This window comes from Phyllobates terribilis, unplaced genomic scaffold (assembly GCF_046119375.1).
Source record: "Phyllobates terribilis strain yellow unplaced genomic scaffold, ASM4611937v1 Scaffold_9__5_contigs__length_417890890, whole genome shotgun sequence".
Classification (NCBI taxonomy): domain Eukaryota; kingdom Metazoa; phylum Chordata; class Amphibia; order Anura; family Dendrobatidae; genus Phyllobates; species Phyllobates terribilis.
Genome location: NW_027362769.1, coordinates 115503127 through 115530174, shown reverse-complemented (window position 1 = coordinate 115530174; position 27048 = coordinate 115503127). Strand labels below are relative to the sequence as shown.

At 49.9% G+C, this 27048-nt stretch overlaps 1 protein-coding gene across 1 annotated transcript in view; it reads left to right on the top strand.

Annotated features, from left to right (window-relative positions):
- LOC141161303 (myosin-IIIb-like) overlaps window positions 1-27048 on the top strand; it is a 189966-nt gene that overhangs the window by 87541 nt on the left and 75377 nt on the right. Inside the window, exons 5-6 of the mRNA XM_073646117.1 lie at window positions 843-942; window positions 14503-14579. Of these exons, the coding sequence (XP_073502218.1) occupies window positions 843-942; window positions 14503-14579 (177 nt within the window). The remainder of the gene's footprint in view (window positions 1-842; window positions 943-14502; window positions 14580-27048) is intronic.

Genomic DNA, 27048 nt, shown 5'->3' with positions numbered 1-27048 from the left:
TGAATACTGACCAAATACTGATAGTGGGGCCGTGGCCAAAGGGGTATTCCCATCTCCAAGATCCTATCCCAACATGTAGTTGGTGTAATAATAATAGCAAATACCTCCAATTAGAAATGTAGTATAGTTCTTCTAATAAGCTATGTCACTTACCCCATGTATAGGGCATTGCAGTAGCTTTGGTATCCATGGTTATGACCACTAGCTGCTAACTAACTGTTATGTCACTTACTCCATGTACAGGTCATTGCGCTAGCTTAGGTATCCATGGTTATGACCACTAGTTGCTAACTAACTAACTGTCACTATATAAGCTACTGCAATGCCCTGCACATGGGGTAACTGATATAGCGAATTGTAGATATTTGCTAATATTTTTATTATTATTATTATTATTACACCTACTACGTATTGGGATAGTATTTTGGAGATGGGAAAACCCCTTTAAAATTACAATCTGTATACAACACTATCAGCTCCAGGTTCCTTGCCAATTTTGGCATCTTAGTAAGTTACAACAGCCGCATATTCCTGAAGCTTGCACAGATAAGAATGGTAAATTTAGCAATGCATATGACATGCTGGGGTTTGTAGTTGCATAACATCTGGGGAGCCACAAGTTAGGTAAACTGCATCCATCAATGCTATTCCATCCTTTGCTGGGTGGTATCAGCTAGTAGTCACTTATATGACGCCTGCTGGGATCTCAGTGAGGGAGGGAGGAACAGATGTTGTGCTGGACAGCTGTTCCTTTGCCCCATTGCAGAGATATCATTAGGATCCTAATAGCAGAGTAATTATTTTTAACAGGGGAGTAATTCTTTTCTGTTTTTCCTGTGCAGGGTCTCCAGCATTTGCACAATAATAGAATCATCCATCGTGACGTGAAAGGGAACAATATTCTTCTGACAACAGAAGGGGGAGTCAAGCTGGTTGACTTTGGTAATCATTGCTTGCTATGTACTGACGTCCTGTCTGCTCGGAGCTTGGAGACACTCCACAGGTTTTAGTGATAGTGTTCAGCAGGAACCCTTGGATACTTTGGGTTTAACAGATGGATCTCCCTCTGAGTTGCTGTCACATAATCTGTTTTGGGTGGCTGGAAACAGCCTAGATTTTAGCTCAGGCATTTTATTTACCAACTCCCTGGCAATCTGCTGGCGCTGGCGTGTATTCCTGCGCTGCCGCGCTCTCATTTATATTCAATATTCCATCTTTTGCATATGAAAAGAAAATTGCTCATTCCTCACAAATGGTGTTAATAGCCTGAAGCTCATCTATTCCCTTTGAGCAGAAGGTAAAGTGGTCCTATGGGTGTGAAAACCAGCAGATCTATATAATTTGTGATTATTGCAGTTGATGTAAGCCTGATTGAAATGAAAACGCAAACAAAGGAACGAAAAAGAGAGCAAAACGGCAGACAAGAGCCGAGAAGAAGAGGCAGATTTACATATATTATTTAACGCAGAACCCAATGTCAAAAAAAGAACAAATTGGGGCAGATTTATTTATCATGTTCAATATTTAGACAGTGTAAACTTAGACGAGACAGTCAGAAAATGCACCAAATATATCACTTATCGTTTATTTGTCATACTTTACAACACCTATTGATTGATTTACATTGTGCCACTTACAATTTAGAGTACATAGTCAAACCCTGATCTTGCCTAATATTTAGCAAAAAATATTTAAAACCCATAATAAACAGGTCTAACCAACAATTTGCAACAAACTTTTGTGTATTTACCAACAAAGACAAATAAACTTTTGTGCCACTAGGGGGTGAATTTGCTGTTCCATAAAGCTGGTTTCCCCTTGATCCTGCCCATTATAGCTTGATTGACAGGACAGATGTTGTACCTTACTCTCAGAAATGTCAATGAACTGTAAGGTCTGGACTGATCCTCATTGATTTGCTTGGGTCTGTCACTTCGTGTTGTGTTATTAAATGGCCTGAAATTAGGGTCCACGATATTTTGTTATTAGTAAAGTCATTGATAGTATTGTGATTTATGGGAGAAAGCATCCCATATTATCTTTTTTTAATTTATTTGCTTTTAATTTACTGGTAGTAATAAGACTGCCATTATTTGTAATGTTTATTTTGTGCACTATTCCTTTAAATTGGTTGTCGTATTGATGCATGCCTTACTTTTATTAAAGGCACTTGTGTAACCTCGGGTGTAGTTTGGCCTTGGCTCTGAGCACATTGTGCCGGGGATTGTTGGCCCCTTGCACCATGCAATAGGAAAGACGGCGCCCTATAGGTCTAGGGTTACGTGAGGGAATGCTTGCACAGGGGCTTGATGAAACACGTGAATCTTTAATGGACGGATCGAAATTTGGGTCTGTTTTCCCATCTTTGGAGCGAGTATGCTACGAAGGTGTGATCTGAGCCTGGCCATGTGCTGACAAGCTGGCAAGGTGCCTATCTATATGAGCAGAATTGCCAAGCCAGGTGATCCGCTGCCACTTCGTTAGTCGGAAAGTCCCTACTTGCGACCTCAGCGGTGGTAGACTTGAGGAACTGTGACTATTCCCATCTAGACAGTCAATGATCTGAGATACTGAGCTGAGAAGGAGCTTGGAGCTGCCATACAGACTCTGGGGAAAGGGGGGTCAAAAGTATCTGACGCGCCCCCTGGGCCAGTGTTGTTGGGGATACCCGGAGCCGGATCAGATGGGGGTTGTAGTCTCCGAGTGGCTGTGACCCGGTCCGTGCCCAGGGTGTCAAGCTCAGTGTGTGGCAGTCCTTATGATGTTACTAGATGTTCTTTTTGTGTCGACTACGCCACCCGTTGACCCGCGGTCAATACGGCCGCCGCTGCAGCAGAGTCCACTGAGGCTGATGATGTGAGTGCAGCTTAGGTAGTATAACCCCCAACAGGAGGGGTATAGCCTCAGGGGGTCAGCCGTGGAGGATGGTGGTTGTCAAGGTGCAGCAAGGAGACTCAGAGGCATAAAATGCAGTTCCAGGGTTTTACTTACTGGTGTTGCTCGGGTCACTGTGTACAGCAGTGACCACCCAAGCCGTGCTGTGTCCACCAGGTCCTGGACTCGGTCAACTCCCAGGCAACTCCGGAGTGTGGTCCTGAGCTCCTTTCTGTCTCTCCCTTCTTCTGGCCGTTCCCACCAGGGATCCACCTAAGTCCGGCTCCCTCGGGCCTCTTGTTGGTCAAGCCTCCTCTGGGCTCCCTGACCCTATTCTTGGTCTGCCTTCCGGGTGGATTTAGTGGGTGATCGTGGCAGATCCTGCCCACGACCTCCGGTTCCTGGCTAAGGTGTGCTGTAGCCTCTGCCAGCTTGGGATCCGGTACCCTGTTGCCGACCCTTCACCCTATTAGCTCTCTTATGGGCTCTTGGGGTCCCCTCTGCGCCTCTGGGTCTCTCTCTCTTCTCCTCTGCTCTGCTTCTCAGGCTCTCAGACAGACTGTCTGACTGACTCACAGGCTGACTGACTGACGTCTCACAGACTGACCCTGATCTAAGATGGTGCCCACCTTATATACTCCCTCTATGTGTGAGCTCAGGTGACCAGCACCCAATGAGCTCCTAGCTTTACCCAGGCTGCTCCCCCTATCTGCCCCTACACTACTGGGATGTTCCACCCCCCTCCCACTCCAGCCAGGAACAGACACTGTCGTACCTGCACATTTCTCTAGTGGGAGTACCATCGGTCTGTTCCCCGGAAATGGGATGTGTGTAGTGCATGCAGCCTACTAGCTCAGTTCCACACTCCATCCTTACCCGGGAGTGGAATATCACACCTCTGGGTTGAGGTGCAATACCCCTGTAGCAGCCGAATCCTCAGGGTACTACATTCCCCCCTGGTAAATCACAGCACGTCCTCGGGCTGTAAAATATAAACATCCAAAACATACAATTTTTTTCATAAACATAAACATAGAAAACATCATATAGATATCATCAGCAATAAACTTTTCATATATAACATTCTTGTTTCTGGTTCCTCCGGTCACGGTGCAACTTGTGACCGGGTAAAGTGCGACAGTCTCTCTTGGAATAAAACAGTTCCCTATAAAACCGGTAGGGGGCGCTTTAGGAAGCGCAACTATATACAAAGGAAATATGGCCGCTCTCAGTCCTCGGCCAGGTATTAGGGAGGAATGACCGCTCTCAGTCCTCGGTCAGTGGGAATAGGGACACACGGGTTTCAGTTCAATTGGCTGGTCCCAACGGGGACTATATTTTAACTAGAACAGTTCTTATACCCTGACGGGTAACTATGTACAGTCTCTCTCTACCGTACTTCAACGACGGCGTCCTCCTGCTCTTTCTTGTTGGTTGGTTTCAGTTTCAGACCCGTCCGGGTCCTCTTGCTCCTCCTCACACCGCAGCTCCTCCTCCGTCAGGCGATGCACATGGAGGGCGTAGGGTCCTTTGGCACACTTGTGCCGGGTGAAGGTGACCTCGTCCCCTACGTACAGGTCACGACCTCTGTGTCCCTCCGGCAGATGGCTTTCTACGTCTCTGCGGGTCACAAAGACGTCGCCGGGGGTCTGATGGTCTCTGATAAAGCCCCATCCGTGCTGCATGTTGAATTTTATCACAGTCCCGGTAGAAGGGGGACCATGTGCTGCACGGGGATTCCTCCTGGTCCGGCTCTTCTGCTCCGCGCTCCTTATCTGCATTTGCTGTTCCCGGACCCGCCTCTCTCTCCGCTCCCTCTCGAAGACCTCGAGCTGCTGCCGGCAGCACTCTGCACGCTCCGCTGCGGCCGCCCGAGTCTCCTGAGTGAACCCCATGAGGTCTTCTCCGGTGGGGTCCCACTCGAACTGTGCCTCCTCCAGCGGGGGCGAGGTCCTCTTTACGGGCTTCGGAGCCGGAATCAGGGGCTCGCACATGGGCCTTGCTCTCTGGAGTTCCAGCTGAATGTACTCCTGGGGCCATATGAAGGGCTGCCCATCCGGGCACGTATGCTGGGCGAACAGGTCTTCACCCAGGTGCGGCACTCTAGATGTTGAGGGCGCGGAGGTGGTAGCGGCGCCCAGGTTTACCAGGCCTTGCGACCAGGCTTGGGGCACCCTGAAGGTGAAGGGCACCGTAAAGACGGCGGCGCCCGGGTGTTCCTGGCCTTGCGACCAGGCCGGTGGTTCGGCAGAGGTAGGGGGCGCTGTTGGTACTGCGGCGCCCGGGGGCACTCGGCCTTGCGACCAGGCCGGTGGCGTCTCCTGCTTGGCCACGCTCTGGATTGAGGCGCGTGACGTAGCAGGAGACGTGGCCGCAGCTCCGGCCGCTTGAGGCCTAGCTTGGAGCGATGACGCAGCGGCTACGGGAACGGTGAGTGGGGCTTCAGGCTCTGCGACGGGGAGCTGGGGCAGGTTTACGGCTTCTGGGCACGGGATGCTGTCGTCCCCATTACCTGCCTTTATCTCTTCGGCTCCCTCCGCGGCGTCGTCTCCGGCCGTCGTCCCTCCTTCGCCGTCCTCAGAGGTGGACTTGCTCCTCGCTGCGGGTGGCATGCTTCGCTGGCGGGCTCCAGCCTGCTGGGCCATCTCTCGAGTCCACTCCGCCAGTGTTTCCTGCTGCACCCGGGCCATCCTCCGTGCGAGGCCCTCCAACGCGGTCTGTGCACGCTCCCGATCTCCGGGGAGCTGCGCCAGGATCTCCAGCAGGCCTTCTGGAGTGGCGACCTGCAACAGGCTCCTGACCACTGGGTCGGTGCTGCCTGACTCTCCCTCCATCTCCGGGTGTGTTCTCTCTGGACTCTCCTCCAGACTCCTCCAGGCGACACCCATCTTTGTTCTCTTGTTCTGTCTCTGCCCACATCGAGGGTGGTCCCGGGGCAACTTCAGTTCCAAGGGCAGTTCTCTTACGCTGATGGACACTTCCAGCATCACAGTCTCTGTTGGTGGGCGCGGTTTCCGCTTTTGGCGCCATTCTTCGACCTGGCCCACGATGGGAGGTGGCCTCTTGCCACCCTCTGGCACGCCCATAATGGCGTCCGCTCTTCCAAGGCGGGAAATCTTTGGAAATGGCGGGAATCGTCTCCCAGTGGCGGGAAACTCCATGGATGGCGGGAAAAAGCTGCAAATGGCGGACAACCGGCGGGAAACGACCTGTGATGGGGTCCGTTGGCGGGGACCCTCCGGAACCGGCGGGAGACTTCTTTTTGAGGTAACGGTGAACTTTTCTTCAGGCACGCAGTACCCGGTTGTTGCGGGCACGTTATCCTGCCGACTACGCCAAAGTTGACGCGCCCCCTGGGCCAGTGTTGTTGGGGATACCCGGAGCCGGATCAGATGGGGGTTGTAGTCTCCGAGTGGCTGTGACCCGGTCCGTGCCCAGGGTGTCAAGCTCAGTGTGTGGCAGTCCTTATGATGTTACTAGATGTTCTTTTTGTGTCGACTACGCCACCCGTTGACCCGCGGTCAATACGGCCGCCGCTGCAGCAGAGTCCACTGAGGCTGATGATGTGAGTGCAGCTTAGGTAGTATAACCCCCAACGGGAGGGGTATAGCCTCAGGGGGTCAGCCGTGGAGGATGGTGGTTGTGAAGGTGCAGCAAGGAGACTCAGAGGCATAAAATGCAGTTCCAGGGTTTTACTTACTGGTGTTGCTCGGGTCACTGTGTACAGCAGTGACCACCCAAGCCGTGCTGCGTCCACCAGGTCCTGGACTCGGTCAACTCCCAGGCAACTCCGGAGTGTGGTCCTGAGCTCCTTTCTGTCTCTCCCTTCTTCCGGCCGTTCCCACCAGGGATCCACCTAAGTCCGGCTCCCTCGGGCCTCTTGTTGGTCAAGCCTCCTCTGGGCTCCCTGACCCTATTCTTGGTCTGCCTTCCGGGTGGATTTAGTGGGTGATCGTGGCAGATCCTGCCCATGACCTCCGGTTCCTGGCTAAGGTGTGCTGTAGCCTCTGCCAGCTTGGGATCCGGTACCCTGTTGCCGACCCTTCACCCTATTAGCTCTCTTATGGGCTCTTGGGGTCCCCTCTGCGCCTCTGGGTCTCTCTCTCTTCTCCTCTGCTCTGCTTCTCAGGCTCTCAGACAGACTGTCTGACTGACTCACAGGCTGACTGACTGACGTCTCACAGACTGACCCTGATCTAAGATGGTGCCCACCTTATATACTCCCTCTATGTGTGAGCTCAGGTGACCAGCACCCAATGAGCTCCTAGCTTTACCCAGGCTGCTCCCCCTATCTGCCCCTACACTACTGGGATGTTCCACCCCCCTCCCACTCCAGCCAGGAACAGACACTGTCGTACCTGCACATTTCTCTAGTGGGAGTACCATCGGTCTGTTCCCCGGAAATGGGATGTGTGTAGTGCATGCAGCCTACTAGCTCAGTTCCACACTCCATCCTTACCCGGGAGTGGAATATCACACCTCTGGGTTGAGGTGCAATACCCCTGTAGCAGCCGAATCCTCAGGGTGCTACATATCTGCCGCCAATTTCCCTTAAATACCCTAATTGTCTCTTCAGAGAGGAAGAGGACCAGACCTCTAGTGCCACCTACAGGAAGTAGCAATCCTAAAAGTCAATATTGACCCTTTAACAAGCCCTATCACATGACTTAGGATATAAGCCAGAACCAGAAACTCAATTTGCAGACACTGTGTTTTGGGGTACTGCCCCTCATCAGTGCAAAGTGTGAGTTCTGGTTTGGCTGGGTGATAGGCGTCAGATGGTATCTAAGGGGTAACATTTCTCCTTGCGGAGAGCGACATGTTAGGCATGTCACGGTGAGGAGACTTTTAAAGCCGCAAAGCTCCTCTGGGAAATATGCAAATTGTCTCTTCAGAAAGGTAGAGGACCAGAACTCTAATGCCACCTACAGGAAGTGTAGCAATCCTAAAAGTCAATAGTGACCCTTCCTCTCTGAAGAGACAATTTTCATATTTCCCAGAGGAACATTGCTTAAGAAACAAGCATTCCTCACATGTATTAAAGCTGTCAAACAGTCGCAAATCATGCACACGGAGTGATTCAAACATATCACCGAGTACGCTGAAGATACTCGGTACTCGCCCGAGCATACTCGCTGAAAGGGTTAACCGAACATACTCGCTCATAATTACACACGGCCCAATGTTATATTATGGGTCAGTGCAGATCCTTGATTGTTTTTTCATGTTGATTAGGCATGAGAACAAAGTCGCAGCATGCTGCGAGTGGCTCTGCAAATCGGATCACGTGCACCCATACAAGTCTATGGGTGTGTGTAAAACATCGGACTGCACCCGAATGTCATCCAAGTGCAGTCTTATTACCATGCACACAGACAATGGAGAAGATGGAGAAATTAAGTTCTCCATTTTCTCCACACCTATGCTGCGATTCTCTCACGCGATAGAATCAGATCACAGTAAGGTGACACTCGGCTCTGACAGAGTTTGATCTGAGTGACATTAGTATAATCAGCCTGATTCTCTCACATGAAAGAATATACACCAGTGTGAACGAGCCCTTATACAGTAAATCCATAGGCAGAGAACTTCTTCTAGTGACAAGCGAATCTGCTGAAATTCGAATGCAGGTAAAAAGCTGGAATGACAATAAGCACAATAGGGTCTTATCTGGGTAAAATAGGAAGATTGTGGACAAAGATGCTCACCTTGTATGGTTGTGTGTCCACAACCACTGTAAAGGTTCAAGGCTTCTGCAAACTCACAACTTGGAAAATATCAGAAATTGGAGTGAATGGGTTAATTCTGTGCTGCCGGCAAATGATAGTGGAAAAAGAAGAAATCCAGGAATGCGGTTTATTTGTCCTCGCGTTTCGAAGTTCACACTTCTTCATGAGGACAAACCACACTGTAACATCGTAGTTATTCAATGCAAATCTAATTTTCATTTTTATGTTTTGGGGTCTCTACAGATGTAGCACCCTGAGGACTCGGCTGCTACAGGGGTATTGCACCTCGACCCAGAGGTGTGGTATTCCACTCCCGGGTAAGGATGGAGTGTGGGACTGAGCTCAGTAGGCTGCATGCACTACATACATCCCATTTCCGGGGGACAGAACTACGGTACTCCCACCAAGTATATGTGCAGGTACGACAGCGTCTGTCCCTGGCTGGAGTGGGAGGGGGGTGGAACATCCCAGTAGTGTAGGGGCAGATAGGGGGAGTACTCTGGGTAAAGCTAGGAGCTCATTGGGTGCTGGTCACCTGGGCTCACACATAGAGGGAGTATATATGGTGGGCACCATCTTAGGACAGGGAGAGGAGAGCTGAGGAGAGCTGAGTGAGTCTTTGGGAAGAGTTCAGCCAGGAGGGCTGACAGGGAGCTGTGGCTCCGGCTGGGCCCAGCTCCAGGGCCAAGCCTGCAGTGAAGAGAGAGGAGGAAGAAAGGCCCAGAGAAGCAGAGACAGAGGGAACCCTAAGATCCCAGAATTAAGCCAAAAGGGTGAAGGGTTGGCAGAAAAGGGCACCGGATCCCAAGCTGGCAGAGGCAGAAGTAACCCTTAACCAGGAACCGGAGGTCGTGGTCAAGTTTTGCCACGACCCTCACCATATCCACCAGGAAGGCACACCACGAGTAGGGCCAGGGAAGCCAGAGAAGGTTCAACCACTAAGAGGCCCGAGGGAGCCGGACAAAGGTGGATCCCTGGTGGGGACGGCCAGGAGAAAGAGAGTGAGAGGGAAGCTCAGGACCACGCTCCGGAACCGCCTGGGGGTTAGCCGAGTCCCGCACCTGGTGGACGCAGCACGGCTCGGGTGGTCACTCAAGGCCAGAGTGACTAAAGCAACATCAGTGAGTAAAAACCCTGAAACTGCATCTCACGTCTCTGCCTCTCCTTCCTGCATCATCACAACCCCCATCATCTACACCTGCTGCCCTGGGGCCATACCCCTCCCGTTGGGGGTTATACCACCACGCTGTACATCCTTATACACCTGGCCTCAGTGGACTGTTCTGCAGCGGCGGCTTCAAAGCCGCACTCAACGGGTGGCGTAGTCGACCAAGTTAACATCTACTGCCATAGACTGCCACTTAGTTTGACTCCCTGGGCACGGACCGGGTCACGGCCACAAGGACTACTACCCCCCATCTGATCCGGCTCCGGGTAAGCCCCCGTGCGCGCGATGCCGCACGACACAGAAGGCCCAGGGGCGCGTCAACTTTGGCGTAGTCGGCAGGATAACGTGCCCGCAACCACCGGGTACTGCGTGCCTGAAGAAAAGTTTATCTGTACCGTAAAAAGAAGTCTCCCGCCAATTCCGGAGGGTCCCCGCCATCGGACGCCATCACGGGTCGTTTCCCGCCGGTTGCCCGCCATCTGCAGCTTTTTCCCGCCATCCACGGAGTTTCCCGCCACTGGGAGGCGATTCCCGCCATCTTGGACAGTTTCCCGCCCTGGCAGAGCGGACGTCATTATGGGCGTGCCAGAGGGTGGCAAGAGGCCACCTCCCATCGTGGGCCAGGACCAAGAATGGCGCCAAAAACGAAGACCGCCCCCACCAGCAGAGACTGCAATGATTGAGATGTCCATCAGCGTGGGGGGTCGGCCCCTGGAACTGACAATCACCAAGTTGCCCCAGGACCGCCCTCAATGGGGGCGGATACAGAACAAAACAGAGAAGATGGGTGCAGCCTGGAGGAGTCTGGAGAAGCCGTACCCGGAGATGGAGGGAGAGTCAGGCAGCACCGACCCTGTGGTCAGGAGCCTGTTGCAAGTGACCACCCCACTAGACCTGGTGGAGATCCTGGCACAGCTCCCCCGAGACCGGGAGCGTGCACAGACCGCGCTGGAGGGCCTCGCACGGAGGATGGCCCAGGTGCAGCGAGAAACGCTGACGGAGTGGAGCAGGGAGATGGCCCAGCAGGCTGGAACCCGCCAGCGAAGCACACCACCCGCAACGAGGAGCACGCCTGCCCCTGAAGAGGATGCAGAAGGGACGGAGGCCGGAGACGACGCCGCAGAGGGAGCTGAAGAGACGGAGGCAAGTAAAGGGGACGTCACTACCCCAAGCCCAGCCACCGTAAGCCTACCCCCGCTCCCCGTCGCAGAGCCCGAAGTCCCACTGATCGTGCCCGTTGCCGAACCGCTACCGCTCCAGACTAGGCCTCAAGCAGGAGCCGCGGCCACGCCTCTTGTGACGTCACGCGCCTCAACCCTGAGCGCGGCCAAGCAGGAGACGCCACCGGCCTGGTCGCAGGGCCGAGTACCCCCGGGCGCCGCAGTACCAACAGCGCCCTCTACCGAGCCACCGGCCTGGTCGCAAAGTCAAGTACACCCGGGCGCCGCCGTCTTCACGGTGCCCTTCACCTTCAGGGTGCCCCAGGCCTGGTCGCAAGGCCTGGTGAACCCGGGCGCCGCTACCACCACCGCGCCCTCAACCTCCACAGTGCCGCACCTGGGTGAAGACTTGTTAACCCAGCATATTTGCCCGGATGGGCAGCCCTTTGAGTGGTCACCAGAGTACTACCATCCCCGACTCCGGAAAGAAAGACCCCTGGATGAGCCCCTGATCCCGGCTCCGGCGCCCGCCAAGATCACCCCACTCTCGTTGGAGGAAGCGCAGTTTGCGTGGGACCCCACTGGAGGAGACCTCATCGGGTTCACTCAAGAGACCCGGGCGGCTGCAGCTGAGCGTGCGGAGTGCTGCCGGCAGCAATTAGAGGCCTTCGACCGGGAACGACGAGAGAGGCGGGTCCGCGAGGAGCGGCTGCAAGTGAGGAGTGCAGAACAGAAGAGCCGGACCCGACGGAACCCCCGTGCAGCCCACGGTCCCCGTGCCACCGGGACTGTAATTAAATTCCAACTGCAGCACGGTTGGGGCTTCATCCGGGATCACCGCACCCCCGGCGACGTCTTCGTGACCCGCAGGGATGTCGAGTCCCACCTGCCGGAGGGACACAGAGGTCGTGACCTATACCTGGGTGATGAGGTCACCTTTACCCGGCACCAATGTGCCAAAGGACCCTATGCCTTACATGTACACCGGTTGACGGAGGAAGAGCTGAGGTGTCAGGAGGAGCAAGAGGACCCGGACGGGTCTGAAGAATACAGGGAGGAAGCATCAGGAGGACGCCGTTATTAGAGTACGGTAAAAAAAAAAAACTGTACATAGTTACCCGTAAGGGTATAAGAACTGCTGCTAATTTAAATATGTTCCCCGTTGGGACAAGTGTGAACTTAAACCCGTGTGTCCCCTATCCCTTAACAGGCTGAGGACTGTGAACAGCCATTCCTTTTCCCCACTGGCCGAGGACTGAGAGCGGCCACCTCCCCTTGTATATAGTTGCGCTTTCTAAGGCGCCCCCTACTGGTTTTATAGGAAACTGTTGTTCTTGAACTGACTGTTGCACTTCTACCTGGTCACAAGCGCACAGTGGCCAGTAACTCAAAGAACATTATTATGAAAGAGTTTTATATGAAAGAAAAAGTTTATCTTGTTTAAATCTGATAATGTTTAATGTTTGATATGTTCTTGTATGTTTTGAAAAAATTGTATGTTTTTGGATATTTTATTCTTTTACAGCCCGAGGACGTGCTGTGATTTACCAGGGGGGAATGTAGCACCCTGAGGACTCGGCTGCTACAGGGGTATTGCACCTCGACCCAGAGGTGTGGTATTCCACTCCCGGGTAAGGATGGAGTGTGGGACTGAGCTCAGTAGGCTGCATGCACTACATACATCCCATTTCCGGGGGACAGAACTACGGTACTCCCACCAAGTATATGTGCAGGTACGACAGCGTCTGTCCCTGGCTGGAGTGGGAGGGGGGTGGAACATCCCAGTAGTGTAGGGGCAGATAGGGGGAGTACTCTGGGTAAAGCTAGGAGCTCATTGGGTGCTGGTCACCTGGGCTCACACATAGAGGGAGTATATATGGTGGGCACCATCTTAGGTCAGGGAGAGGAGAGCTGAGGAGAGCTGAGTGAGTCTTTGGGAAGAGTTCAGCCAGGAGGGCTGACAGGGAGCTGTGGCTCCGGCTGGGCCCAGCTCCAGGGCCAAGCCTGCAGTGAAGAGAGAGGAGGAAGAAAGGCCCAGAGAAGCAGAGACAGAGGGAACCCTAAGATCCCAGAATTAAGCCAAAAGGGTGAAGGGTTGGCAGAAAAGGGCACCGGATCCCAAGCTGGCAGAGGCAGAAGTAACCCTTAACCAGGAACCGGAGGTCGTGGTCAAGTTTTGCCACGACCCTCACCATATCCACCAGGAAGGCACACCACGAGTAGGGCCAGGGAAGCCAGAGAAGGTTCAACCACTAAGAGGCCCGAGGGAGCCGGACAAAGGTGGATCCCTGGTGGGGACGGCCAGGAGAAAGAGAGTGAGAGGGAAGCTCAGGACCACGCTCCGGAACTGCCTGGGGGTTAGCCGAGTCCCGCACCTGGTGGACGCAGCACGGCTCGGGTGGTCACTCAAGGCCAGAGTGACTAAAGCAACATCAGTGAGTAAAAACCCTGAAACTGCATCTCACGTCTCTGCCTCTCCTTCCTGCATCATCACAACCCCCATCATCTACACCTGCTGCCCTGGGGCCATACCCCTCCCGTTGGGGGTTATACCACCACGCTGCACATCCTTATACACCTGGCCTCAGTGGACTGTTCTGCAGCGGCGGGTGGCGTAGTCGACCAAGTTAACATCTACTGCCATAGACTGCCACTTAGTTTTACTCCCTGGGCACGGACCGGGTCACGGCCACAAGGACTACTACCCCCCATCTGATCCGGCTCCGGGTAAGCCCCCGTGCGCGCGATGCCGCACGACACAGAAGGCCCAGGGGCGCGTCACAGACACCAGTGTATAATAAACATGGAGGTGAAAAATTTAAACTTCTTACCTCGCCGCCCACCTGTCCTCCATACGTCCTTTTTGGCTCTTCTGTTGTCTTCACACCAAGTAGGTACGAGACATAACGACGAACGTTTTGATGTCACGACACACGTTGTCTTGAAGCGTAGTCATTGTGACATTTGAGGCCTGATCGGCATCTGGTGCTGAGTGAAGATGACGAAAGTGCTAAAGAGGACGCTCGGAGCACTGGACGGCATGCTGTGATAGCGATATACAGTAGGTGAGCAGCAATATATGTATGTTTTTTTCTGTCCCTCTACAATAAATTCAGGAGAATAGTCAAATTCTGTTCACATTGGTGACAACAGTAACGCTGGGTTCTGCACGTTGTGCACCGGTTCCCTGCTCATAGCCAGATCGGAAAACGCTGCATGTTGTGATTTCTGATCTTGGAACTAAAACTATTCCGGTGCAGCAACTGATTCCCAGGATGAATGACAGAAAACTAAGAGATCAGTCCCAATATCAATATTCCTTCTGAGATTTTTTACCAAGCAGTAGAGAAAAAAAAGACGGATGGCCGGACATACAGAAACAAAACTTTCAGTTTTGCAATTTGTGCCAAGGGAAAGAAAGATTTAGAGAGCGATTTGTTCATGTGTAGGTTGACAAATATTTAAAAAGTGCATAAATCAGTGTGCTAAATCTATTAGATATTAGATATGATTGCTGATACCATAAGCATGATCTGGGATTCTCAGTAATGTCTATTTCTGTTCATTACAGGAGTGTCTGCACAGCTCACCAGTGCCCGCCTGCGCAGGAACACGTCTGTGGGTACACCATTCTGGATGGCGCCAGAGGTAGGATGATCTGTGCTACTGATCTCTGTTCCCAAAAGATCTGCACTTTACATTGACGTGGATTTTATATGGAAAGGGTATATTCTGGATTAGAAAAACGTGGTTGCCTATTTCTTCCAAAAATTACACCCATACAGTGCAATTGTGATATTTCAAAGTGCAAATATGAAATATAGCAGAAGCTTTAAAAGGATATTAAAGTGTACAAAAATTATTATCTATCCATTCTCAGTTATCATCATCACCTCCATAGATGATGAATCGAGAGGCAGGGCTCATATGTGATTGAACGATGCATTTAACTCCTTCTGACTAGAGATGAGCGAACCTGAACTGTAAAGTTCGGGTTCGTTACGGACTCCTAGTGTCCGATGCTGAACTCCAAACACGGACTCCTCCTTGAAGTCCGTTTTACAGTTCGGGAAGGAGAGAGAGAGATATTTTCCAGCTCAGGTTGAGTTCCCATTGATTTTGATGGGGTTCGGGTTCAGGTTAAAGTTCTGGTACCCGAATCGAACTTTCGACTAAAGTTTGGTCAGGTACCAGAACCGAACTTCCACAGGTCCGCTCATCCCTACTTCTGACTGTGGAGAGAATAAAGGAGAAAGGGGAACACAAGTCCAGCACCTATACAGTAGATTATCATTTTTGTACATTGGAATGCTCCTTTAAGTGCCATCTGGTGGCAGATAGTTGCAGGACGGTTACCCCATTTTGTAAAAATGTTTGTTTATTTTTTAATGGGTGAAATCTGCTGTTGTCATCAGGAAACGTTCATGGGAAACATTAAAGAAAGGGGCTGGAAGCAAGGGAAGCTGGATGGAAGCCCCACATGACCGGGATGGGCCACGAGGGTGCAATTTTTTGAGATAAAGGATCAGGATTGGGTAGTAGAGCAGAGGGGCGGGCAGTTGGTGGTGGGAGGGTGAGTATATCAAGAAAAAGTGCGGGAAATTAGTCAGTCCGGCAGGGAAGTTACAGGAGAAAGTTCACAAAAAAAAAAAAAAAAAATTTAATAACCGCTCACCCATTGTTCTGGACACTGACCGGGCGTAATGGAGACCGTGGAATCTCTGTTTAGCAGACTGTGGGATGCGGCTCGATCCAGGCGTGGAGGGTGGCTGGAGGCACAGCTTGAAGGGTTGCTGCATGGCTCATCCAAGGAATCGGCGGCAGGGTCAGGAAGGATGGCAAGGAGAACGCGGCCCCCCGAGAGGCTTTTGCCAGAGACTCCCACGTGCCACAGATGCAGGCTGCGGAGCCCCTCATGGGACCCTGAGCCAGGTGAGCCCGGCGGCGGAACCCCCTGCCGCCGCGCCCGCCGCTGCAGGAATCCGCCCAGCCGGCCTGTGGACGCTTCCGTCAGCGGATCGCAAGCTGGGTCTGTACCGAGGGCCCCACCGGAAGTGCGGCCTGCTCCGGCGGCGCGCCGCAGTAATAGAGCCCGAGCCGCGTCGGAAGCAAGGCCCGCACTAGAGCCGCATCACCATTCCGGGGGCGTGGCTTCGCCGGAAGTTCGGCCCGCGTCACTTCCTGTGCCTGCGGCACGTGACCGGGCCGGACAGGAAGTTGTGGGGCAGCGATGACGCTGGCCCCGGCCAGCAGCGGTTCAGGGCGGAGGACGGCCGTTAAAAAAAAAAAAGGGACCAGGAGGAGCAGCAGCGTGGCAGGCACACCTGGCGATGTACCAGTCGGGGTGCCTGCCAGTCAAATCGACCGTGGAGGACAGTATGGCATTTTTTCGGGCAGGCAGCAGCAGTTTGAAAACCTGTTGCCTGGCCCCAGTCACCGGAGTCACGGTAGCAGAGCGGGGGGCAGCAGCATGGAGCTGCCTGGCTGCCCCCCCCACAGATCAGCACGGACTGGGCTGGGGGGCCCGGGTCCAGAGGTCGTGCTGGATCACGGACGGCAGGAAGGATCTGTGCAGAAACGGGCAGCGGACGAGCTGTGGGGGCATCGGCACGTGCTCAGGTCCCCCCTGGTGACGAGAAGGCCAGGGGCGCGGGCCTTGAGCAACAGCGAGAGGGAGGATCGGAATACGGAGAGGATCAGGACGACCCAAGGAATCGGCAGGACTCAGGACGTACGGCTGGCAGGGACACAGCACCTGCGCAGCTCCGTGAGTATGCGTCTATGTATGGTTTGTCACCCACGGGGTCGGTAGCGGATGGGGTAGGGGATAGGCAGTTGGCAGGGCCCTGTGGTGTAAATGTTAGGGGGAGGCGTGGTTCAGATGTCGTGGGGCTCAGGGATATTTTGGCAAACATGTCACAAATCCTGGCTAGTTTAGACGCTGGTGGAGCCAGTGAGGCAGGGTTATCTCCGATGGGGGCTCGGTTACCCGGTCGACCTGTGGCGTCGCAGGTGGGGAGTGAATCGGCAAGGGCGGTGGTGTGTACAGAGGGGGACCTTCGGGGGTATCGGTTTCTGTACAGACAGAAAAGGATAAAGCGGATGCCATAAAACTGGATGATAGGGCTAGAGGGGAGGTATACGTGTGCTTTGAGGGGCAGCTGGGCACATTTAAAAAAAAAAAAAAAAAAGAGGTTAAAGAAAAAATTTGGCGGGATGAATATGTAGAAATTTTTTCCCTACTTCCTCTGGAAAAGTTTAATTTGGACAAGGGAAAAAAGGACGACAGCAAAAAGAGGAGGAAGAAAAGCGTAGGTGGAGGTTCATTCCTCAGACGTTAGTTAATTGGTTGCAAGCTTTTTCAATAATGGCTAGTGTCATTGGGGAAAAAGCTCCGGATAATTGCTCAGGTTTATTTTGCTACCTGGATGCTATAGGGGAGGCTCATCGTACTTATGGGGGCCAGACATGGTTACGATACGACGAGCAATATCGGCAGAGGAAGGTAGTCCGCCCGGAGATTAGATAGGATCAAAGGACATCGGGTTGTGGCTGAAAGTTGTGGCTCCGGTGAGGTATGGGCAGTCCTTTCACGGGAGCAGCGGTAGTGGGAAACAATCGGCAGGACACGGGGGAAGTAGCCAGGGTGCACAAGGCTCTAAGAAGGAAGCGGGATCTTGCTGGCAATTTAATGATGGCCAGTGTAAGTACGGGAGCTCCTGCAAATTTAAACATGTGTGCTCCCATTGCAACGGTATTTCACACGGAGCATCTAAATGCTTTAAGAAGGGTAAGGAAAAAATGCCAATGGGTACCGGTCAAGGGGGTGACTCTGGTGAGGGTTCACGAGATGGCCCCCTTTCTAAGTAGGTATCCAGATCAGTTGAAGGCTAAGGTCATTTCAGATGTTTTTTTGGAGGGTTTTAGAATTCCTCCTCCTGATCATGAGGTCCCCTTTTCTGTTAAGAATTTGATGTCGGCTTCCCTTCATCCGGGAGTGGTTAGTGTGAAGCTGGCAAAGGAGGTTGGAATTGGGCAGGATGGCTGGTCCGTTTCAGGATTTACCTAGCAGCAAGTTGATTGTTTGACCGTTGGGGGTCGTGCCTAAAAAAGAGGCTAATAAGTTTCGTTTGATTCAACATTTGTCATACCCTAAGGGGTTTTTCGGTGAATGATGGCATTGCTCAGGAATTATGTTCGGTGGAGTAATCATCATTCGATGCGGCGGTGGGATGGGTACGGAGATATGGGCCTGGATCGTTGCTAGCTAAAACTGATATCGAGTCGGCTTTTAGATTGCTGCCAGTACATCTGGATAGCATCCCATTGTTAGGTTGTTTTTGGAAAGGGGAATACTACGTGGACAGGTGTTTGCCAATGGGCTGCGCAATTACGTGTTCCCTGTTTGAAACGTTTAGTACCTTTTTGGAATGGGTGGTGAGGGACCTGGCATCAGTTCAGTCGGTCATTCATTATTTGGATGACTTTTTGTTTATAGGCCCTCCGCAATCGTTGTTGTGTAGGACTTTGTTAGGAACTATGGTGTGGGTAGCGGAGCATTTTGGCATACCTTTGGCAAAAAAATAAAAATAAATAAATAAAATAAATAAAAATAAAAAATAAACGGAGGGACCTTGCACCTTGTTAAGTTTTTTTTTGGGCATCCTAATTGATACGGAGAGGATGGAGTGTCGGTTACCTGATGATAAATTGAGTTTGCTCAAGCAGGAGGTCGATAGAGTCAGGAGGTTGCGTAAGGTGACGCTGAAGGAGCTACAATCCCTGTTAGGTCGTTTGAATTTCGCATGCAGCATTATGCCAATGGGCAGGTTATTTTGTCGCGGGTTGGCAAGGGCGACAGCAGGAGTGCGCGCGCCCCATCATTTCATTCCTTTAAATAAGGATCACAAGGAGGATTTAAAGGTTTGGAAAATGTTTTTGGAAAATTATAACGGCAGGTCGTTAATTCAGCACGAGTTTTTGAGCAGTCGTGATTGTGAGATTTTTTACAGATGCTGCAGGAGGTGCTGGTTATGGGGCCTATTGGAGGGGACGTTGGAGTGTTTGGGTATGGCCGAGTGGGTGGAAGGAGAGGGGGCTTGCAAGGAACCTGGCGTTTTTGGAATTGTTTCCTATTGTAGTGGCGGTTTAAATTTGGGGAGAGGGTTTTGTGAACAGGAGGATACGTTTTCATTGCGATAACATGGGAGTAGTGTCTGTCATCAACAGCTTGTCGGCCTCGTCTCCTTCGGTGATTAGGCTGCTGAGGGAACTTGTTCTTTGTTGTCTTAATTTGAACGCTTGGATTACGGCAGTCCATGTTCCAGGTGTGCAAAATTCCATCGCAGATGCCTTGTCTTGTTTTCAGTGGGATCATTTTCGGGTGCTAGCACCAGAGGCAGAGGACGTGGGACATCTGTGGCAGCTGGTTATGGAGGAGTGGGACGGTTAATACCGGAGTCCATTACAAGGCAGACCTGGTCATCTTACGAGGCATCGTGGCGAGTATGGTAAAGTTGGATAATGCAGTGGGGTTTGGTGGAGAATGTCGGTGATAGGGAGATGGCGGAGTTCTTTCTTGTAGGTAGGGCAGCGGAGATTGGATGGTTTGTTTCAAAAGTGGGGATAAGAGATGTTACAAAGTCCTTTTTTAGTGTAGCAAGCACTCGGGGGCTTTAGGAGAGGAGATAAGGTGCTGGATGAAAGATGACCGGTGACTTTAAACATCTTGGAACGTTTGGGTTTAGTGTTAGACGAAACTTGTTGTTCAGTTGTGAAGCTACATTGTTTAGGTTAGCCTTTTCGTTAGCGTTTTTTGGTGCGCTCAGATTGGGTGAATTGGTGGCACCAAGCAGACTGGCAATTTTGGTCTGGGCGAGTGGGTTCCTTATTATGTCATGAAAATGGGGATTTTTTGTCACGTTTTCAATTCATAGCAGTATTTAAGAAAGGAGTGCGGGAGTTGGGCCTTCGCCCGGAGGTGTACGGGTCACATTCTTTTAGAATTGGCGCGGCGTCAGAAGCCAATGGCTTGGGCTTAGGCAAGGATGTGATAAAGCGGATAGGGAGGTGGAGTTCTGATCGTTATTTGTCCTTTGTGCGGCATTAGGTACGGGGAGCTTAGGTTGTTTTCATCTTGTTAAGTATTGAATACATTGTGGTTGTTTGTTGCAGATGGTGTCCCATTGTTAGCGTGGATTCTGGGACATTCCTTTGTCCACTGGGGGGTGATGCGAGCGGACGGGAGGCCAGACGGTGGGCAGTTGGGTTTTTAGGAGAGAGCAAGTTGTGGTTCGGTGGCTCGTCTTCAGAGGCATGGTATGGAGAAGGATGCTGCCTGAATTTCATAAGGCAGCCCGTTTGGTTCGGACACGGGATATTTTGGTGGTGCATATGGGGGGGGGGAATGACTTGGGGGCTCGCCCGGTCAGGGAACTGATGAGGGACATTCAATGTAATTTTTAAGGTTATGGACATCCTTTCCTGAGGTGTTGACGGTCTGGTCTGACATTGTGCCAAGAAAAAAGTGGAGGGAGGCTAGATCTTTGAAGGGGATTAATAGGGCGAGAGTGAAGTTAAATAGAGCCATATCAGCCTTTGTGTCAAGGAACGGGGGAGTAAGCGTTCAACATTTTGAACTCGAGGCGGGAGATGGAAATCTTTGGGCAAAGGATGGTGTACATTTGAATGACATTGGTACCGATTTGTGGGCATTGGCTATACAGGAGGAGATTGAGAGGGCTTTGGCGGTTTTTGGGGCACTCACGAGCCTGAGGTGGTCAGGGCTGTTCGTTGGTGGCGGGGGGTGGGGTTCTTGGAGTTGGCACAGAAGTGTCGGTGGGAATAATTTGGTTAAAATTACAGCCAATTGGTTAATTGAGCGGGGTGATCTGGCATTTGGTTTTTGGGCTCTGGACGGGGTTTTACCCTGGGAGCTTTTGGTGCCCTTGAGCTGGTGATGGACGGCTGAGGGTAATATGGTGGTTCGAGTTCGGTTTAATTTATGCCAGATCTAATTTTTAACTCCAAGAACCCTCCCTTCTTATTTATTTATAACACTGTTAATATGTTAATGTTGTTTGTTAATAAAATGGCCGCTGTGGCCAAATTTATCCAAAGAAATTACAGGTGCAGTGTTTTATTTGTGGGAAAAGGTGAGTGCTGGAAAATGGGAGGAACAGGTTAAACGGTGGAACCCGGGATGTTTCCCTTCCTATTTGCAGGACCGTCTTTGTGATGTTCTTTATAGTGCAGCCTTTTGGGTTGCAATTTGCCCTATTTACCGTCACAATTCCCTTCAGAGTATTCTTTTAACAGGCGTGTGCTTAGTGTATCAGATTATGTTGCAAGTGGATAATTGTAGGACATTACTGGAGTTTTCTCCTGCCACTCATCAGGCCTAATACTGAAGTCTGAGCATGGCACCAGGGGATTCAAGGTCAGATTCAGGTTAATAGCTTGCAGGCTGTTTACTTTTACTCACTATTTATCTCAAATTACCTCCAATGATTTGGGTTGATTGTTCTGTAATCAGTTGCCATCAGTCAGTTACGGCGGGGCGATCACTGGAGTTTGTAAGTAAAGTTGTCCACTTTCAATCAGTGTACTTTAATACTGATGTTCATGTGCCCAACAGGAAGTAGAACTCTGATATTAGGCCTAGTGGGCAGCGAGAAAATTGCAATATTTACTTACGTATTTATTTATTTTTTTTAATAAAAAATTAAGAAAAAAATAAAAAGGATAATAAATTACACTTTCAAGTTTGAAATTATCCCCCTATCTGTGGGATAGGGGACAAATTCCCAATCGCTGGGGGTCCAACCTCTGGGACTCCCACTGATCCTGAAGAGCCCCGTGTAAATGGAGGGGTGGTTGATCATGTGCAATGCGGCTCCATTCATTCTTAGGCTACGTTCCCACGATGAGTTTTTGGTGGGTTTTTACGCTGCATATTTTTTTTAAAAATGCACTTAACATATTTTACTTAATGGGTGCAGAAATGCTGCAATATCAAAAACTCACCAAAAGCTCATGGTGGAAACGTAGCCTTAGCGGGACCAGAGATAGTTGAAAGATGTGCTCTGCTGGTCTTTGACACTTCCATAAGAATAAATTGATTGGCAGTGAGCATGATCGACCTCCGTTCCATTCACACAGACCCATTCTCGGGATCAATGGGCAACCCAGCAGTCAGACCCCCAGATGGTGAATAACTTCTAAACTTCAGAATACTGCTTAGGCTACGTTGCCACAATGAAATTTTGGTGTTAAAGATTTTCTGCATCATCTCTGCCCCATTTCTGCACCTATTAATTTAACATACTGTACATTACTTCCATTTTTTTTAAATATGCTGAGTAAAAAAACTCACCAAAAACTCATTGTGGTAACGGAGCCTAGCCACGTTCACACATTGAGTATTTGGTGACTATTTTACATCACCGCGGGACAGCTGAGCCGCAGCGGGAGCTGAGGGGCTGCTGACAGTGTGCGCCTGCTATTAAAGACCATGGATATTCACTCCTCTCCACTCCCATGGTCCCGGCGTGGAGAGAAGTGAATATCCCGGCAGCTCACCTTGGCGTCTAAAGGCGCATGGCAGTGAAGTTTGGGTTTGGGATGAGGGGCCATGCATACCAGGATTGGGGATGAGGGGCCATGCATACCAGGATTGGGTATGAGGGGGCCATGCATAACAAGATTGGGGATGAGTGAGCCATGCATACCAGGATTGGGGATGAGGGGCTATGCATACCAGGATTGGTGATGAGGGGACCATGCATACCAGAATTGGGGATGAGGGGGCCATGCATACCAGGATTGGTGATGAGGGGGCCATGCATACCAGGATTGGGGATGAGGGGCCATGCATACCAGGATTGGGAATGAGGGGGCCATGCATACCAGGATTGGTGATGAGGAGGCCATGCATACCAGGATTGGGGATGAGGGGCCATGCATACCAGGATTGGTGATGAGGGGACCATGCATACCAGGATTGGGGATGAGGGGGCCATGCATACCAGGATTGGTAATGAGGGGGCCATGCATACCAGGATTGGGGATGAGGGGGCCATGCATACCAGGATTGGTGATGAGGGGGCCATGCATACCAGGATTGGGGATGAGGGGCCATGCATACCAGGATTGGGAATGAGGGGGCCATGCATACCAGGATTGGTGATGAGGAGGCCATGCATACCAGGATTGGGGATGAGGGGGCCATGCATACCAGGATTGGTGATGAGGGGGCCATGCATACCAGGATTGGTGATGAGGGGGCCATGCATACCAGGATTGGTGATGAGGGGGCCATGCATGCCAGGATTGGGGATGAGGGGCCATGCATACCAGGATTTGGGGATGAGGGGGCCATGCATACCAGGATTGGTGATGAGGAGGCCATGCATACCAGGATTGGGGATGAGGGGCCATGCATACCAGGATTGGTGATGAGGGGACCATGCATACCAGGATTGGGGATGAGGGGGCCATGCACACCAGGATTGGTGATGAGGGGGCCATGCATACCAGGATTGGGATGAGAGGGCCATGCATACCAGGATTGGGGATGAGTGAGCCATGCATACCAGGATTTGGGGATGAGGAGGCCATGCATACCAGGATTGGTGATGAGGGGACTATGCATACCAGGATTGGGGATGAGGGGACCATGCATACCAGGATTGGTGATGAGGGGGCCATGCATACCAGGATTGGGGATGATGGGACCATGCATACCAGGATTGGGGATCAGGGAGCCATGCATACCAGAATGGGGAAATTTACTAGTAGCTGCTGCATTTCCCACCCTAGGCTTATACTCAAGTCAATAAGTTTTTCCAGTTTTTTGTGGTAAAATTAGGTGTCTCGGCTTACATTCGGGTTGGCTTATACTCGAGTACATACGGTAAGTCATTTTCTGATGACACATTTCCTTTAGCAGAAATGACATGAGTGGGAGAAGGGAAGATATCTTATTGTCTTAGAGCACATTAGGAAAATCTGTCCACCTAGAAAGCTGGGAGATAGAAAATGTGCATGAAATAGTAGATGATTCCTTGGGTGCTGCGCTTTTAGGTTTAGTCCCCACGATGAGTATTTGGTGAGTTTTTGATGTTGCAGATTATATGCAGTATTTTTGCACCTATTTGGTAAATTAGGTGACTTGCATTTTTTTCACTGCATTTTTTTAGATGTGTTTTTAGAATTTTTGACACCGTGTTTTTTGTCTATTGTTGGTGTGACATGTTTTAAATAAAGCTGCTTTGTTTTTGATACGTCCTATATTTTGGCTTTGGCAAAACTTTATTGATACAGTTATGAGCGAATTGCATTCTTTTTTACCTGCAGATTTTCCGCATCAAATGCAAGTCTGAGGGACAATCTGCACATAAAACTCAGTGCAACCGCAAAAGAACTTGACATGTTGCAGATTTGAAACGAGCGCCGCAGGTCAGTTGGTGCTGCGTAAAAATAAAAGCACAGTAGGCAGGAGATTTCCGTAAATCCCATCCACTTTGCTGAAAGTGTAAGACGCTGCGTTTTTGACGTTTTTGACTGAAAATATGCAGCATCAAAAACTCAACAAAAACTCAATTCAAACAGTAAAAACTCTATTAATGTTAGGATTCTGTAAATGCTCAGTATAGTATGCAGCAGAACTCTTTTAGTTCAAAGCATGGGATCTTATGACAAAATATCACACTATCACTGTAAGAGGGGCTGTGAATGGTTCTGGGATCCCACTCTGTGTGGATCCTACAACCTGGAAGTTCAAACCTGACTTTTGCTAGAAAGTCAGGTCCTTTAAAGGACCACTAGGGACATTTGCCAGCATTTTTTAAATAGATGTTAATTACTAAAATCACCAATCACTCTTTAAAAGGAATCTGTCAGCAGGTTTTTGCTATGTAATCTGAAGACAGCAGGAGATAGAGGCTGAAACACAGAATTCAGGGATGTGTCACTTGTCAAAGTGCGTGCTGCTGGTTACTAACTGTGAAGGATTTATCACTAAAACATTAACATTGCTGGTCCCTCCTGTGATAAGCAGCTCACTGTCTATGGACTTTGTACATGAAGAGGCTGGTGTGGGCGGGGTTAGCTGTGGTGTGGGCGGGGCTAGCTTTCTCAGCTCTGCTTCATTCTAAGGGTATGTGCACACAATCAGTGTTCGCTGCGGATTGGACGCAGCGCAAGTGCGGTTACATTACGCTGCTCTCAGATGAGGTAGCAAAAACCTGCTGACAGATTCCCTTTAAAGGGATCTTTTCAATAGATTCATGGTGCCTGATCCATCGACAGCATGAATCATATTCTTAATTGCAGTCAAGTATGTTTAACTCTTAAATGTTGCAAGGAGAGACGTGACTAGTCCGGTGCAGCATTTAGTCGGCTTCTTGCTGCCATGCTCCAGTTCATTCAGGTCTCTCCCATGAGTGTACATAGGGATGGTCCTGTCAATCAACTGCAGCAGGATGGTGAAAATTCAGCTGAGGATGTAATCAGACAAGTCAGGTTTTTCTCTATAGTCCCCAGAGGCTTTTCTAACTATCTTTTCTCTAAAATGCAGCAGCTTTTCAGAGAAAAACATACATGACTACAACTGTGCAGCCAGACTCTCATGCATGCTGTCTGTAGTTCAGGCAACATTAATCTAATGTCAAATTCTCTTTAACTTTAATCAGGACGAAGTACATTAGGAAATGGGTCCATTCTGAGTTTTGCTCTGGGAGCATATAATGTCTGTATACCCTTGCACAAAAGTTTATCCCCATCATCAAAAGCTTTTATTGTAATGTAGAAAGACCTTGTTCCGTGCAGTAGTTACAGTTTTAATCTCTTTCTCATTTGTGTACTCTACACATACCGTCCTCTCTTGTGGCTGTGTCTTATCGTTTCTATAGATTTTCAAATATTCATTCTATCTCGAAGATCATTAAAATGTAAATCGAATGTGTGTCACCCATAACAATGTCAGTGCAAAAGAAATTATTACACTTGTGTTTCCTTGTCATTGCACCCATGAACAGAGGCTTCAAAATACCAATGAATTTTACTCTACCCTTAGGAATGTCCTCTACGTCCCTCCAGTTTTCATCTGACTTGAATTTAATCACTGGTTTTTTAATGTATCAAATAAAGAGGGAATAAAATAGCTGTGGCACCAGGCGCTGACATGAATTCTCACTACTTAGAAAGCAAATTGATACGTGATATATTGTAAGCAAGAGGAGCTAGCAACTAGTATCAGGGGCGGACATTTTACTGGTACAACCTGTACCACTAAACCTGTACCAGCAAACGCACAGGGGCTCAAAAAGGTAAGGGGGCACGCTAACACCTCCAGAGAAGGAGAGAAGAAAATAATTCAACCATAAAGTCCCAATACGTCACGTCAGGTGAAAAAAATAATCATTTTTTATTATATTCCATAGACAACAAATAGATGACAAAACAATGGATATAGGACAAAGGGTATAGGATCCAAATGTAGGAGTAATAGTCTCATACTAAGCCAGAATATATAAAGCGCTAGTACATATATGTATAGGATCTCATGCATAGTGGATGTACATAGCAAGACAAGCAAAAATATTATCAAATATGTGTCACAGTGCCAGGATGTATATATAAAAACTAGATTGTAGTATTAATGATTATGCAATCAGCATAATTAATCCACAAAGTTCACATAGCGCACTGCTACCATACACACGTCACTGTCCAATTCTTGCAATGTTTGCCACTTTTATTATACAGGGTGGTCCAAAAGTAGGTGGACAGAAAATAATAACATTTATTTTGATTTATATATAAAATTATATTTACTAACACAAGCATAACATTGACAATTAAATTTTATTCTGAACAATAATACAAAAGTCCTTAAATTTTATCAACGCCGGTGCTCAAACTGTTTTCCATTACAATTTGCACAGCTTTGAAGTCTGCCTCTTACGCTTCGAAAAACTTTTTTGCACATGTCTCTTTGGGTATTAATTTCTTGAAATGCATCTCTTATGTAATTTTTCAAATCACTGACACTTTTTGGTTTTCGACTATAAACTTTGAGTACTCCCCAAAAGAAAAAATTCATTGGGGTCAAGTC